The sequence below is a fragment of the Verticillium dahliae genome, genomic scaffold, assembly GCF_000150675.1.
Source record: "Verticillium dahliae VdLs.17 supercont1.28 genomic scaffold, whole genome shotgun sequence".
In the NCBI taxonomy this organism is placed as follows: domain Eukaryota; kingdom Fungi; phylum Ascomycota; class Sordariomycetes; order Glomerellales; family Plectosphaerellaceae; genus Verticillium; species Verticillium dahliae.
The window spans coordinates 203,091-218,391 of NW_009276942.1; the positions used below are offsets into that span (position 1 = coordinate 203,091).

Sequence of the window (15,301 nt, forward strand, 5' to 3'; positions counted from 1 at the left end):
ACGGACAGCCGGACGAAGGGGAGGAAGAAAAGTGGACACGATATTTTGCTGTTCTTGTACATTACGCGCCCCAGCCTGCTTTAACGATCGGAAAGCAATCGGGAAGTGCCCTCGGGACATTCACGGTCGACTGAATTTGCGAGGCAAGCGAAGGAAGAACGCACGGGAAGGAACGCGCATGGCCAAGGGACGGGCTGTTGCGTTCGTGTATTATTTTTGAGGGAGGAGAAGAGGAAGGGCGATGATGGCATGGGATGCTCTCAGCTCACGGAACTACGGTTCCCCTGTACTTGTGATACTAGAATTTGGAGTCACAGAGATGGCTACCAATTGATGACATTGACAAACCTGTGGCTGATCGCTGTGACATGAAACTCTACGTGATATCGCTTTCGCGGTTGATGCCGGAGCAACGCCCATCGCCCAGAGCGGAGCCCGCCGAGGGGCCCAAATCTCTCATGCCGCGAAACTCACGGCGCTTCATAGGAGGAGCACCACCTTGTACCACAATACGGCGCCTTCACACACGATATTCCCTTCTCTTAACAGACGAATTAGTTTGAAAGAGAGCCAGATCCCGCCATGGATTTCAAGGCCCTCCCTAAGATCGAGGTATGTTTTCCTCAGTTGAGCCTCACCTCACTGCAGTGATGTACACAGTCTCCGACTACAACGCTCACTGGTCATGACGCCGCACGCAACTCATGATACTTCCATCTTGCGTCAAATGAAGACTAACGGTCCAGCTCCACGCTCACCTCACCGGCAGTGTCTCGCGCCAGACCCTCCACGACATCTGGACCACCAAGCACGCCGCCGGCACCACGACCCTCGACGACCCCTCGATCGTGATGCCTGCCGGGAAACATGACTACAACCTCCAGACGTGAGCCCCCTCCACTTATGCTCATCTTCATTCTCGCCTTTTCCTTTGGCCCCAGCACCCAGCGCTAACGCGCGCGCAGCTTCTTCCCCCTCTTCTCCTCATACATCTACGGCCTCCTCCCCGACGCCGCCTCCCTGACGCGCGCCACGCGCTCCGTCCTCGACGACTTCGCCGCAGACGGCGTCCTCTACCTCGAGCTCCGCACCACGCCGCGCCGCACAGCCGAGATGACCAAGGAAGTCTACGTCCGCACCGTCGTGGCCGCCATCCAAGCATGGGAAGCCGAGCAGACGACGACCCCCACGCCAGGCCGCAGCGCCCCGCGCATGCGCACGCGCCTCATCCTCAGCGTCGACCGCCGCGACGCACTGCCCGAGGCGCACGAGGTTCTCCGCATCGCCGCCCTCCTGCGTCGCAAGAGCGCCGTGATCGTCGGCGTCGACCTCTGCGGCGACCCGGCGAAGCGCACGCCGTCGGACCCGCGCGGCTCCGTTGCTGTATTCACGGATGTGTTCCGTGAGGCCAAGGCCCAGGGGTTCGGTGTGACGGTGCACTTTGCCGAGGCCGAGGTGTCGGGGACGGAGGAGGAGCTCGGGGTGCTGCTTGGGTGGCAGCCGGATCGGCTCGGGCACGTCATCTGTCTGAGTCCTGCTGTCAAGGAGGCTGTCAAGAGGCGGGGCCGCGAGGGGGGCATCGGGCTGGAGCTGTGCCTGAGCTGTAATGTGCAGGCCAAGATGGTCGAAGGCGGCTTCGGGGCCCATCATTTTGGAGAGTGGTGGGAGACTGAGGGGTGTCATGTTTCGCTCGGCGTAAGTCAGAGTTTGTCCGAATGTTGAGGCGAAGCAGTACTGACCAGGACAACAGACGGACGATGTCGGTGTGTTTGGTAGCCCCCTCTCAAACGAGTACAGGCTCGCTGCAGAGCACTTCAGCCTTTCGAACGCCCAGGTCTGCGAGTTGGCGCTGCAGCCCATACCGAGCATCTTTGGCGGAGAGGCGATCCAGGCGCAGTTACGGGAGGCCATGTGGAAGCCAGAGGATCACATGTGAGAGGCGTTTATTGGTCATGGGTATTTCGTCAAGATTTACTATCCAGCTTCACAATCTGGCGGGGTATCTACTACAAGTACATCTAAAATCAAGCCTCCCACCCGCTATTTCTACACGTCCCCAACCAAACGCTTTGTTCATGATCTATTCGTCATCCGGATCTCCCGTCCTTCATCGTATCTCAGTCTTGATATGTTGCCAAGACACAGTAAACATTACTTGAAACGTGCGTGCTTTCTCGCCCTTTGTCTTACAAAAGATGCAGGGATATGACCCCCAACTGCGATGGCTACAGCCTGCGTCCAACGTATTGTCAAGGACGTAGAAGAGCTCGGCTCCAAGCTGAGCAAAATCGCCACCAGGACTTGTCTTCGTGTTGTCGTTCTCGGGTTGCGCTGAAGGCTGACCATCGTTGCTTTTGTTATTATTGTTGTTACCATTGCCAACGCTCTGTGAGGGGGTTGGCGTTGGAATAAGTGCTTGGCTGGGTGTTGTGCTCGTGGTGAATTCGAGCGGCGAAGTGGTTGTGGAGGGCTCAGCTGGCGGCAGACTAAAGCTAGACACCGTCTCCACGGGAGGCGATGGAGTGGGCACGAGAGATGGCGTTGTGATGATGGGAACGAGCGATAGCGTCGACGTCGGCAACACCCTCCTGGTCGAGGATGTGCTCGACACTGTGTTGCCGCCGCCATTGGGACACAAGAGAGCCGGAAGGTTACCAAGCAGAGACTGCGCTAACAATGTGTCGATCGGCGCAAAGACGCCGCCACACTCGCTCTGGATATCTGCCTGCATTGCCTCGATGCCCGCCCTGCATTCCGCAGAGCAAAGAGCGCCCTGGAAAAAGTCCGACCTCCGGCATCCTCCGATCGGTGCGGTGTAAGCAAGTCTGCAGGCGATTGGTATATTTTGCGTCGTCGACAGTGGGTCGAAGCTTGTCAAGGACATTTGGGCCGACGCCATGCTGGCCATGAAAAGCGCCAGAGCGGCGAATCGTGATGTTTGTGACCGGGTCATGATGAGTGACCTCAGGTATGAGGCGGAATTTGATGATGTTTGAGGCTGGGATGGAGGCAACGACGTGGGGCAGACAGGTTATATCCCACGGGACTGGCGCCTAGCGGCGAGTAAACCGAATCGCGGGATGACAGGGCCCCACGGGACTGGCCAGGCGCAGCTCGCACTGCAGTCTCGAAAGAGGCAAGAACTGAGACGCTTCGCGTGTCAGGAGGGACGGTAATGACGAAGCGATCCGCTGTGGACGAACGGTGGCCCGTGTGCACAGCTGGGAGTATAGAGGGGCGAGTAGGACTGCGGCCGAGGATGCAGATGAGGATGATGCCGCGACAACGCGAACCAGTATTGAGAGCCTTGGAAATCGATAGAGTACGATTGAGGTCGGGAGATTGAGTTGTCTGAGAGACGAAGGCGTGGCAAGACTTGGTTGAGCAAAAGCGGAGGTATCCTCAAGATAAAGGGTCGCCGTTCCTGGGGATATGACGACGACAAGAGAAGATCCGCAGGGAGTGCAAGGGAGCTGGCTCTCAAGGGACGATCATATATCCTGATTGAGTTTGTGAGGGAGGCAGGGAAAGGTATCCCAGGCTGCCCGGATAAAGCAGCGTAGAAGAAACCGCCGGTAGCCCAGGTGGTCGAAGCTTGGTCGCTCAGTTTCACAACCTTGTGTGTGACGGTGCCTAGACGAGCAGCTCGGATGATGACTGGCGGAGTGTTTGGTGTCGAGGTCAATGTTCAGACGGAGGTCGAAACTCGCCGCGTGAGGCAGACGATACGTGTTGAGTGAGGCAGACGAAAAGTGAGGTACAGGAGACAGACTTCGAGGACCAGAAGGATTGCGCTGGTCAATAAAGGGCGGCTAGATATGGAAAATAAGAAGCGTCGTGAAAAAGCTAAGCGGTCGAGAAGAGGATTAGGGGGGGGGCCACCGTTAGGAATGTAGGTAGACTTTAATGGTCATCGCCAGCGAACAGGCAGCGCCCACTGAAACCAGCACCCTTCCCACATGTTGACCCGTCACCTTGCCATCGGTTGACATTCCACATGGCCTATTGTGGCACGGAGTCCAGCCCAAGCATTGGCCGTGGGTTGCAGCGCGCTGCTTGTCGCTCGTCAGGCGAATTGGGACTTCTCCTCCAGCCAAACGAAACGATGGCTGGCTGCTTTTCTTCGCGTTCAGGGGATCAGGGGGGGAAGGGGGGCGAACGAATGATCCGGCGCCCTCTGCAATTGTTTCGACTCCTGCAGATAACCCCCTGATGGGCCGAACAGGGCTCCTAGTAGCTGATCTCTGGGGTTGTTTGCCTGCATCACGGAGTAGTGGACGAGGATCTGGCTTGATCACAGCTCACGGAAAGAGAGGCAAAAAGACGAAACAAGGAAAACCAGGAGTCGAGTTTGAGACCAGGAGCCTCTGTGCGCGCTGACGGGTGCGATTGGCTGGGCATCGTTTGTCCCTTCCCTTAGCGACCCATGGCGCAAGAGGAAGGCGCTCAAACGTGGAGCCAATGGTTGAGTGCTCCTGCTGTTCCTACTGTTCCTACGGGCGCCTCTCAGCTGCAAGGCGAGAGCGAGGGGACCAGGTGCAGCTTCCCTCGTCCCTTTCCATGCTGCAGGCAGGCGCAACTACGACCTAGAACTGCCCAAAAGGCACAAGGCTGGCGGAGCGGGGAGGCAAGAAGGCAATGTCACCCTCACTGTGCGCCCCCGCAACCGGTAGCGTGGACAATAGGGCAACATTCCATTGCCGCGCATTCCAGCGTCGTCGTGCTTCCGTGTCGCCGGATCATTAGGATCACTAGCCATTGTCTTGCCTCGGCACCTTGTTGCGCACAAACCGTTTCTGAATGCGCTAGGCTGTAGGCCTCCAGTGCAGATTCTTCTGAACCCTCGACAAAGGCCTACCAACGACGTTGCCGCCCGCCTTCGAGCGGCCACCATGTCGGCCACCCTGTCATCGTGAGCCCAGGTCTAGCGTCGAGACATCGGCACGCGATCAGCCTCCTCTCCATGCTGGAGTGGACCCTGATCCAACGGCGTGGGGTCCAGAAGCTTTCTATAGCTTGTACCTCCTCCCTTCAAGCGCTCTTCCTCGCGGTGTGTCAGCACGCACTGACTGCCTATGATGCTTCTCCAGCGGTTGTTCTGTTCACTCAAGAACACGAACAGGACGACTCTGGTCTTGCTGACAGAACCACGAGGCACGATGCTGGGCCCAGACGTGCAGGAATCCTGCACCGTCACAATCCTTTGCCTGATATCCTTTCGCCATGAATCTAACCACATTGATCTTGAGAGAAGACCATGGAGATCTTTTGACGTCGTTCGAACCATACTCAACCTAGTACCAATGACTGCAACAGGACAATGACGGCTTCGCCTCACCTGACAGGGGCCGGGATCCTACAGGACTATTTTCGGAACATCGTCAGCCTCCAGAGCGACCCTTAAGGCCGCACTGCCCATTGTTGTGATCTTGAAGATGTCAGAAGACACTTCCTGTGAAAGTCACAGACAACCAGCGGCCGCTTCTGTTCACCGTGTTCAGTATGTGGCGAGACTCCGTGTTGGCCGGCGGCGGAGTACGCGGCCCACCTGGCCGCATCCGCCGGAAACTGGTCGGCTCCAACCAGTATGAAGCGGGGAAGCTTTCGAGGCAATGCCACAACCATCTATCAACTAATGCTGAGTAGTTCAAGCTGGTAACGAGACAGTCCTCGCGGCTTCGATCCATCATGTATCCGAATGGCTCATGTCAGGCGGCTCCGGACGTCATCTTGAAGAACAGCCTAGTCTTGGGGCAGCACCACCAAGAGGGCATGCGAATGAGGCGCCACGGTACGCTGTCACCGCGACTAGTCCGCAACACGGTGAAACGAAGTGTCACGCACCACATTCAAAGCGACGCCAAGGCATCCCAAAGACCTAGCATCAGCCATGGCAGCTATTCATCTATGGATTCTGGTGATACCAGGCAGCCGCTCATGTGGAATTCGGTTTGGCTTCGGCGTATCGTACTGCTCGGCTTGTCCCTTGGATGTTGCTGCATGACCCTTGCTACAGCCTTGCTATACCATTTCTCTCTCGAGAACAACGGACTGAGTACGCAAAAGCAAGCCAACCACCTCGGATGGAAATATGGACCTACTGCATGTGAGTTTTTCCCACCCCCTGCAAATGAATAGAAGACTGATTCAACAGTGCTTGTGGTTGTCGCCGCTCTCTGGCGGCAGGTTGACCACTCAGCCAAGGTCCTTATACCCTGGCAAGAGCTGAAGTCAGGTGCTTCGTCCCCTCATAAGAGTCTCTTGTTGGACTATGTTTCTCCATTGGTTCCGACAAGCCTGTGGAGAGCTCTCAGAAATGGACATTTTGTAGTCGTCATCACCATCTTATGCTGGCTTCTTATTTTGCTCACTGTTCGTGTTCTCAAGCATCCGTTTCCTCCTACCACTGACAGCTCCCAGACCGTCTTCTCCACCGGCCTTCTGGTACTTGAGCCAACGGTGATCGTTCGAGAGGGTATTTCGATTCCTATCCAGTCAACATTCGACGCGCAGGGCTATCAGATTCCTCAGCTAGGTCCAGCGGCAGCACAACTATATTACGCCATAAACTTCCAGGGCCTTCCCTATCCCATGGGCACCTCTGCCGACACGGTGGTTCCTAAGATTGGTCTACCTGACTCCCCGGCCCAGGCAAACTACTCGGTCGTCAACCGAGGGGCCAAGGTTGGGTTTTAATGCGATCTACTGCCCATTCAGAATGCTACTCAAGTCATGCTTCCATGGTACAGCATCAACGGCATGTTCTGCACCATCGATATCGCCACCCCAGAGTGCAACATCAGCAGCGCTATTGTCGCGGCTGGCCCTGACTCGAACCACTATGTCCAAGAAAACGCGACTCAAAACTTTCAAGGCATTATGCAGGATTATACGTGCAACAACGGCGTCGAATACAGCCGTTTGCATGATATGACTACCAATTACACGGAAGAACAGGTGGTCAATGCCAGCATGCCACACCGTGTCCTCCTGACCATGGCAAATCTGCCATTTACGCCGATGAATCGTTCGCTCACACGGCCTGAGAGAATTTATATTCAGGATTTCACAGCTGCACTGTGCACCTACAACTACACTTTGGACGATTTTGAGGTTGAATCACTTGTAGAGTTTGGCACTAGAAAGCAGGCAGCCATGCAAACAACTCACCACCAAGGGGCACATGAGCTAGAGATCCCTGGATTTCCGAAAGGCATGCTTGGGAAGTCCGTGGAGTATGCAACTCGGTTGTTAGATGTCGGGACCGGCGGCGTGGATTTTGTTCTATCCACGCCTGTTACGTCGTTTTTCCGCCTTGTGACGATCAAGCAAAACAGAACCACCATCGGTGATTTCATGGACCCAGATCTCCTGATCTCGACAGCGTCAAATGTGTTCAAAGGTGTCGGTACACAGCTTCTTGGCACTGTGGCGTTAAACCCTGCTATTACATCGACAGAGAGAGGTTGTGTCACTGTCGTGGAGGATCGCCTGCACGTCACTGAGCTTTCCACGGCTTTTATGTGCACATTCCTATCTTTGACTACAATCCTCAGCCTTGCAGTGGTGTTTCTACGTCCTCAAGATGTGTTCCATCGTGAACCCGGATCCATTGCCGCAACAGCTGCAGTGCTCGCCTCAAGCCCGGGACTTGAAAAACTTCTGCTTGGTCTAGGGACCTCGTCGCAAGCTGCTATTTGCAACAGGCTACCAAGGTTCAACTTTCGGAGTTCCTACTACTATGGACCAGAACCCGCCTTCGTTGTCGAGTCTTTGGATAATGGACTAGCATCTATCGAAAAGAACAGCCGGGGCCATCGTGACACATGGTGGCGTCCCCTGGCTGGGAGAGCATGATTTCTTGTTCTCGCTATCACCCTGCCACTTGCCATGATCGCTGCCCTGGAAGCTTTGCAACGATCATCAGACAAGCGTGATGGACTCTTGGATATTGGCGAGTCAGACTCGCTACGTTTTGTAACATATGTACCGGCTGCTGTGGCAATCTACCTTGGGGGTACGTACTCAAGTTTCGGGTCGATGGCGGCTACTTTTGCTCCGTACTCGATCCTCAAGCAACGCAACGCCACCCCCGAGCGGTCGATCACTCTCCGGCTTGTTGGGAAGTTGGCACCACATGCGCTTCTCGATGCACTCAAAACACGGCATTTCAGTGTCGCCATCATTCTCGCGGCAAACTTCGTTGGCGGCTTCTTGACGATCGTCATCTCAGGCCTATATAGCGCCATTCCAGTTAACAACACTCGAACCGTGATGCTGCAGCAGGCGGACGTCATTGATCTGTCGGCCGGCAACATCTCACTTGAGGACAATCAGGCGGCAGCAATCACTTCACTTATAGAATATATCGACCTACAAAGTCCCCAGTGGACTTACGATGACTTGCTGTTCAACACGATGCATCCGATTACGAGCCCCTCCAAGCAGGACTTGTCACATGAACAGCCCCTTTCGGCCATGCTTCAAGCTGTGAGACCTGGCCTGGACTGCTTCACTATACCATCGAATGATCGTCATATTCAGGTGTACAATTACACAAACGGCCTGACGTTGATGCCAGGTATGACTGATGTTTACCCCGGTAGACCAGGAGAGCTTGTTGTTCAGGTAAACACAACGTTGAGGGTAGAGTGTTCACGACCTCTGGCAAACTCCACTTCAGTTTCCAAAGACTGGCTCCAGTACTTTGTCATTCCTGATAAAGAATCTGTCATCCACGTGGGCAAAGCATGCCTCCTCGGCTGGTTTGATGACACAAAGATTATCACATGGGGCGACGGAGCAACAGACACAAGTCCTGAATCGGGATCGGGCATGGGCGTGGAGGGTATCACGCTCGGAGACTCGGGGCGTCCGTCGATGGCTTTCACACTGGGGACCGTACGGGCAAGTCGATCTGGACGTAACGAGAAAGCAAGGCAATTCGCTGTGGAGAGTGACCTTGCGACACTCGTGTGCTACCAAAGAGTGGATTATGTCATGGCGAATGTCACATTTAGCGTACCTTCTGTGACCATTGACACACTCGTCCCTCCCATACGAGACGAATCAACAAGGACAGTCCTGGTAGATCCGACCACGAACACCACGTCCTTCGCGTATCCCATCAACCGCCTCTTGCTCTCAATCGCAAACTCGCTGACCGCCAACATGACAGAATCGGACGACATCGCAATTCTGGATGGGTTCAGTCGCGCTCTCCTGTCCGGACGCGGAGCGCAGCCGATCGAGACGCTCGCCGGGGAAGCAAACGTGGAAAACCTGCGCAAAGCGGTCACGAGGCTGTACAAGACGTACATGGCCCAAGCCATCTCGGCCAACATGCGACGGGATGCAGAGCTCTTACCTGCGCATGAAGGGAGGCTGACCTCGAGTGCGAGGCGCAGGCTATGGTATAATGTGAATAATGTCAAGGTCCAGGTGACCAGCTGATTTGATAAGACATAAGATGAGATATCAGCGGCTAACCAATGGAATATATAGATGTCTTGAAAGCAGAATAATCGTGCGCCGCACCAAAAAGTTGAAAATGCAGTGCAGCCCGTCTCGAACAAAACAAAACAAAGCAACGCTAACGCCCCCCAAAATAAGACTGCCTCACGAAGATCGTTTCTCAAAGTCGTCACGCTCCTACATGGACCTCTTGTCCAACGGCGGGCTGGCCCGCCTGCCCGTTGCCTTCGCCTGGCGCTGGTCCGTCATCGGGCCCGTGGGGCGAGAGCGGCTTCTTGGGATCGTAGCCGACGGCCTTGACGATGCCGAGTCCCTTTGTGCGGCCCTCACGGAAGAGCAGGCGGTCCCCTGGGGCGAGGTACTCAGGACGCTGCATGAAGCGGAAGGCCACGGTGGCGCGGTCGCCGGTTCGGATGTACGGACGATCAACGTCGATGATGGCGCACGTCTGCGAGACGGGTCCGACATGAAGCATGGCCTGATACCGTGTGCGAATGGTGGTTGCGTGGGACAGGATCAGCACTGCTCTACTCGTTAGTGGCGGACACGGACAAGGGTGGCATGGGGAGTGGCACGAACCCTCAGCGATGAACTCCTTATGCACCTTAGGGTTAGGCTGTCCCTCGAGCTTCGGCAGCACGACCATGCCCTTGCGGACATCCTTGCGGCGAATCTTCTTCAGCGCGAAGGACGCAGACTGGCCAGCAGATGCCGCGGGGACGCCCAAGCGCTTCCTTTCGATCGAACGGATGCTGGTCGTCATGAACTGGCCAAGAGAGTCGGGGCCGATAAGAATGTTGTCACCGGCGTGGATCACACCAGACTTGACGATGCCGGACACAACCGTGCCGACAAAGGGAACAGAGAAGGTGTCGTTGATGTGGAACTCAAAGGGAGCCTCCGAGTCATATCGGCCGTGGTGGGGAAGGATATTCAAGAACGTCCTCACAAGATCGAGATTAGCGCCTGTGACGTTCGACACCTGGAATACCGGGCAGATTCTCTGGCTGATGAACTGCGTGGCTGTGTTGATGCATTCTTCGCGATCCTTGATGAAGATGGGAATCTTTTTGGCGCCTGGACTCTTCAAGATTTTGGTAATCTGACCGATGGTCTGCTCGAGAATCTGGGGCGGACAAATGTCGACCTTTGTGATGACAACCATGACGGGGACATTGAGGGCTAGCGCGATGCCAAGGTGCTCCTTGCTCATACCAATGAGACCGTTGTTCGCCGCGACCATGAGCAGGCAGTAATTGGGGCTGCTGGACAATAGACCAAAGACCGTGGTGCGTAGATACTTTTCGTGGCCTGCCAAGTCAGTGAAGGTGATGACCTTGGAGCTGCGCTTGCCAATCTCCTCCCATGAGAGTTTACCTGCATTCGTTAGCTGGCAGTAGCTGATAGCTTGCGACGAGGATCACCTACGTCCAGGCACATCAGAGACAACGACCTGACCGGCGGTGTCAAAGCCCAAAATCTCCATGCCGACGGAACTGGTCCTCCCGGACTCGATTTCGTGCTTGTGGCGGAAGAGGTTGACTCGAGCTTTCCCCCGCCCGTCGTCAAGGTCACCCTTTACGAGGACACCAAGCAGCGAACTCTTTCCAGCATCGACTACACCGTCTTGTTAGCAAGACTACCAAGTGGGCAGGTGATGATCTTACCATTGCCCACGACTGCTATCCTGGTTTCGATCACGTCCTCCACTGTGTTTGGCTTCTGCCGAATCATGACCTTGCCGGAGCAGTCCTTGTCTTTGCTCGACTTGGCGCTCGGAGCTTCCACTTCTCCACCCACATTCTTCGTGAGCAGCAGCTGGCAGTTGGCATGGACCAGCTGAGCTGCTTCATCTAACCTCTTGTACGCGGTATGCCACTGGTCGAGATCAAGACCCAACGAGTCGCCATTGTTCTCAAAGCCGAGGTCGAACACAGTCTCGCCATGGCCCTCGTCTATCCTCTCGGCCAGGTTCTTGCTGAGCTGCTTCAACGTCTCTCCGTCGGCTCCGAGAAGCATGTCCTTGAGCCTGACACTCGGCCCCGTCGCATCGCCGAGGTCCAGGTTGTCGAAGAGCTCGTCAAGCTCGGCATGCTGGTGTTCGTCATTCGAGCCCGCGGCGGGCTTCGCAGCGCCGTCGGCAGCGGGCTTGGTGCTAGGGTAGCGCAGCGACTGCTGCTGCTCGACGTATTCGGCAAAGTCGCTGAGGGCTGCCTCCCCTATGCGCTTCTCGTGGGCTATTGCCTTGTTGATATTCTTGGTCGCCATGGTGCAGTGGGTGGCGGCTTTCTAGGCTGGTAATCGAGGTAATCGGTCCAACATTGAGTGGTGTCTTCGTAATAAGGAGTTTGCGGACGCCGTGCGGCAAGGCATATATATCGAGTGAAAAGAAGCCGTACGAACGCCGACCATTGAAGCGGACAATCTGAAGGGGAGGTTGAAGAACAGTGGGATGCGAGGACGATACTTCGAGTCATCGACATCCTTTTAGACCGGAGGACACGGCGTCATATTAGGGGACGGCGCCGAGCGCCAGGCGACCTGCCAGAACCGACAGGGACTCAGCCCAGTCAGTGGTGAGTAACTCGGCGGGGTTATCGATAAGAGCTGCCGCATTGGCCATTCGTCGAGGCGGGCCTGTGGGGCAGACGTCAGATGACGATCGATGCTTGCACGTGATTTGCATTCAGGGGCGAGTTGACTCAGGCCGGCTGTTGAACATGGCCAAGGGCCGTTGAGATTCTAGACGACATGGAATTTATGGTACAGAGAATGGAGACGTTCATTCACAAGGAGGAAAGATGGAGCGGGTATATGATGTGCAAGATGCACACCCGGTAAGCAGGATGTTTTGTTCAGATCGGCGCTTAAAAGATGTTTGCATTGATGTGCTGTGAGTGTACAGCCAACATGCGCCCTTGCTGATTGCTTGGCCGCTAGGCTTTAGCTGCCAGGCCTTGGGCGCTTCAATCCATCATCGCGGAGTACTGTTGAGCATGCCAGTCAGGTGTTGAGTTTGAATGGCTTCAACTTCATGACACAGGCCGGCGTCGAACAGTCCTCCGCCGTATGCGCTTGTCTCGTCGAGGCTATCACTGCTTGTGGAAATCTGTCGTTCCTCGAATCGGCGATAAGGCGAGGCAGTGGAGCACTTGGTTCCGTAGCATCTCTCATATGCTGCCGTAGCTGCTTCCTCAAGAAGATCCGTGGGGAGATATCAAGACAACGCTATCGCCTGGGGGAGTGTTAGTCAATGTTGCTACCCCTCGGTTCCACATGATCATACCTCGAACAAAAAGCATCTCAGACTTGCGGCTGATGGTCTAGGCACTGTCAGTCGCGAACAGCTCATACCGTCATGCATTGCCCAACGCACCTTGGCTTCCTCCTCGTCGTCATCCTCGTCTACCACATAGATTGTCTCCTCGACATCTCCGAGCACAATGTTGCAATGGCTGTCGTACGCCTGGTTGATGTCAGCCACTTCTCGTGAGCTTGATCAAGACCGGCGATTTTGACTCACATGTAGCCTGCCCTTCAGCTCGCGGTCACCTCGCAGCTTGACGAAGACGACCTCGTCAAGAAGGAGCTTGACCAGGTCGAGGGGCTCAGATACGTGAGTGTTCTCTTCTGCTGCGTCGGCCATGATGAGTCTGTTGCTTTGGGTGATGAGATGACGATGAGGTCGTGACGAGCGTCAAATGCCAAACGCGCGTGAATGCACGTTGTGGTGGGGCATCGGGGTGCATGGACCACCTCAGGTCAGGTCAGTTTCTGCCATGGAATTTCGTCGGCTCCCGCAGCATCAATATTCCGGTCGACAAAAATGTCTCGGCCAGAGCTTTGAGCTCCGACCCTCAACGCCAAAGGCTGGTCCCTGTCAATGCCCTAGAATCTGGGGAATCACCTCCACCTCTCCACCCTCATCTCCCCTTCTCTCCGCCTCCACGCATCCACCCTTTGCGTCTTGTGGGCCTCCCGCTGCTCCCGACACCTTTCCCCCTTCTGTCTCTCTCTCCCTGGTTTGCTCGCCCCTTACCCCTCATCGCCATGCCCTCGAGATCGCATCCATGATACCAACACTGTTCAAGACGGAGGCCATTGGCATGCGGCAGTGCCTCCGACCTGTGCCGCTGGGGACGTCCTCGCGTGTCTTGTTGACACGTTTGCGGAGATTCACACGCGCTCGCCCCGCACAAGATGGCTGGGGCCGCCTCGAGTCAGTGGAGAGGCCAGCAGCCTTCGATGTGCCTCCTGCCGTGAAGATGCCGAATTGGGGGTTCTTGAAGCCAAATACCGAAGATGTGCAGTCTGTGGCCGAGCCGAAGATTCGATACCTCGATCGTCAGCCGTCGCGTGCTCGCAGCGACCAGCGGCAGTTTGCGGCGACATCCACGCTGTGGGACCGGTCGGAAGAGGTGGCGATCAAGAACGACGATCCAATGGCGCCCGAGAACCTCTCGTCTCTCCTCGTCGAGACTCTGCGAACACGCGATGTCGTCGAGACGCTCAGCGTTGTGCGTGCGCTCGTCAATTCGCCTTCGACCGATGAAGCCATAGCTGCGATGCGGGTCATTCCGCGGACAACCGTCTCGGAGATTTTGCGCAGCTTGGACCCTCTCGAGGCGGGACATCGGCTCGATTGCACACACAGCTTGGTGATACCTGATCATCTGCAAGAATTTAGCCCCGTGGCGTTGGCTTTTGACGAATTCGGGGTTCGAAAAATCTACAAGGACCTCTTCACGACCATGCTCGCCTTTGTCGAGCTGCTGCACCAGGCAGGCCATCAGTTGATGCTCGCCGACTACGTTGTTCTGCTGCGGTGCGCCGGCGCGACATCAGATGTTACAGCTGCAAAGCGCGTTTGGAAGCTCATGGATCTCAACGAAGTCTGGGATCTCCGCGAGAGCTTGGGCTACGACGAGCTCGTCAAGGCGCGCTATCTAGTGGAGCCTCTCTACCGCCAATATGACCTCGCAAGGGTGCGACTGAGGCCCCGAAACCTGAGAAAGGTCAACCGGCCTGACATGGCGCTGCGCGGACGCTTGGAGAGGCTTCGGCTGTACGAGGCACGCTCTAAATACCACGCCTACGGCAAATCACCACATCAGCCAGAACGGGACCTGCACTGGGTGCTCAACCTGCCGGGGCCGCTGAACCGAATCTGGTTCAAGATGCTCAACCAGGGCGTCACCATCACCGAGAGCCTGCAGTGCTCGTACCTCGTGGCCTGCGGCTACGCAGGTAATCTGCGCATGATTGAAACGATTTTGGCGCGCTTTTATGACATATCCATAGTCGATGGAAAGACGAGGCGTGGCATCACAGCCGACAGCCGAAACGTCCTCATCACGGGCGGTCGCAAATTCCCCCACGGACACCCCTTGACACCAACACCGCGGCTGCTGAACGCCATTGTCCATTCGCTGGGTGCAGCCGGCTACGTCTTGCTTGCGAAGAAGCTCGTCGAGTTCTTCTCGCAGCAGTACAGAATCGACATACCCGCAGCGACCTGGTCCGACCTGCTCGACCACACCTACATCATCTCGACGCACCGCGCACAAGTCGAATGGGGCATGTATGAATCCAACATGGCCGTCAAGAACAGGGACGTCAGAGCCGAGGATGTCCTGGACGTCTACCACACCATGACGGCGCACGGCATCGAGCCCTCGTTCGAGGACCTCGACAAGCACGTCAACGCGCTCATCCAGTCCGGCGCCTTCGACGAGGCCCTGGACCGCCATCCGGTCGGCAGCGCGCACTACCGCACGCTCATGGCCGAGACGCAGGACGCCTTCTTCGAGGCGCTCTACCCGTCCCC

At 56.1% G+C, this 15,301-nt stretch overlaps 5 protein-coding genes across 5 annotated transcripts in view; 3 read left to right on the forward strand and 2 right to left on the reverse strand.

The window, feature by feature from the left end:
• Positions 1 to 582: 582 nt before the first annotated feature.
• VDAG_09632 (adenosine deaminase) lies at positions 583 to 1,936 on the forward strand (the record flags this gene model as incomplete). The annotated part of the gene is made up of 4 exons (XM_009658593.1): positions 583 to 612; positions 747 to 886; positions 966 to 1,695; positions 1,751 to 1,936. The coding sequence occupies 4 exons, from the start codon at positions 583 to 585 to the stop codon at positions 1,934 to 1,936; spliced, it is 1,086 nt and encodes a 361-aa protein (XP_009656888.1).
• Positions 1,937 to 5,688: 3,752 nt separating this feature from the next.
• Positions 5,689 to 9,453, forward strand: VDAG_09633 (uncharacterized protein; the record flags this gene model as incomplete). The annotated part of the gene is made up of 5 exons (XM_009658594.1): positions 5,689 to 5,791; positions 6,017 to 6,106; positions 6,332 to 6,689; positions 6,750 to 7,819; positions 7,928 to 9,453. 5 exons carry the CDS (start codon positions 5,689 to 5,691, stop codon positions 9,451 to 9,453), a joined length of 3,147 nt encoding a protein of 1,048 aa, XP_009656889.1.
• A 190-nt stretch (positions 9,454 to 9,643) lies between these two features.
• Positions 9,644 to 11,742, reverse strand: VDAG_09634 (GTP-binding protein; the record flags this gene model as incomplete). Its single annotated transcript, XM_009658595.1, has 4 exons — positions 9,644 to 9,996; positions 10,054 to 10,851; positions 10,903 to 11,091; positions 11,142 to 11,742. The coding sequence occupies 4 exons, from the start codon at positions 11,740 to 11,742 to the stop codon at positions 9,644 to 9,646; spliced, it is 1,941 nt and encodes a 646-aa protein (XP_009656890.1).
• A 596-nt stretch (positions 11,743 to 12,338) lies between these two features.
• VDAG_09635 (uncharacterized protein) lies at positions 12,339 to 13,163 on the reverse strand. The gene is made up of 4 exons (XM_009658596.1): positions 12,998 to 13,163; positions 12,851 to 12,940; positions 12,761 to 12,797; positions 12,339 to 12,709 (listed from the first exon to the last, which is right to left on the reverse strand). The coding sequence occupies exons 1-4, from the start codon at positions 13,118 to 13,120 to the stop codon at positions 12,669 to 12,671; spliced, it is 291 nt and encodes a 96-aa protein (XP_009656891.1). The 5' UTR covers positions 13,121 to 13,163; the 3' UTR covers positions 12,339 to 12,668.
• A 576-nt stretch (positions 13,164 to 13,739) lies between these two features.
• VDAG_09636 (uncharacterized protein) overlaps positions 13,740 to 15,301 on the forward strand; it is a gene marked incomplete at both ends in the record, with an annotated part of 2,402 nt that continues 840 nt past the window's right edge. The window contains one exon of the mRNA XM_009658597.1: positions 13,740 to 15,295. Within this exon, the coding sequence (XP_009656892.1) occupies positions 13,740 to 15,295 (1,556 nt within the window). The remainder of the gene's footprint in view (positions 15,296 to 15,301) is intronic.

Coding starts and splice junctions, on each gene's coding strand:
- VDAG_09635 (XM_009658596.1), bottom strand. CDS start 13,120: ATGGCCGACGCAGCAGAAGAGAACACTCACGTATCTGAGCCCCTCGAC. Junction 12,941..12,997: donor AGCTGAAGGGCAGGCTACAT/GTGAGTCAAAAT, acceptor GACATCAACCAG/GCGTACGACAGCCATTGCAA. Junction 12,710..12,760: donor TGAGATGCTTTTTGTTCGAG/GTATGATCATGT, acceptor ACACTCCCCCAG/GCGATAGCGTTGTCTTGATA.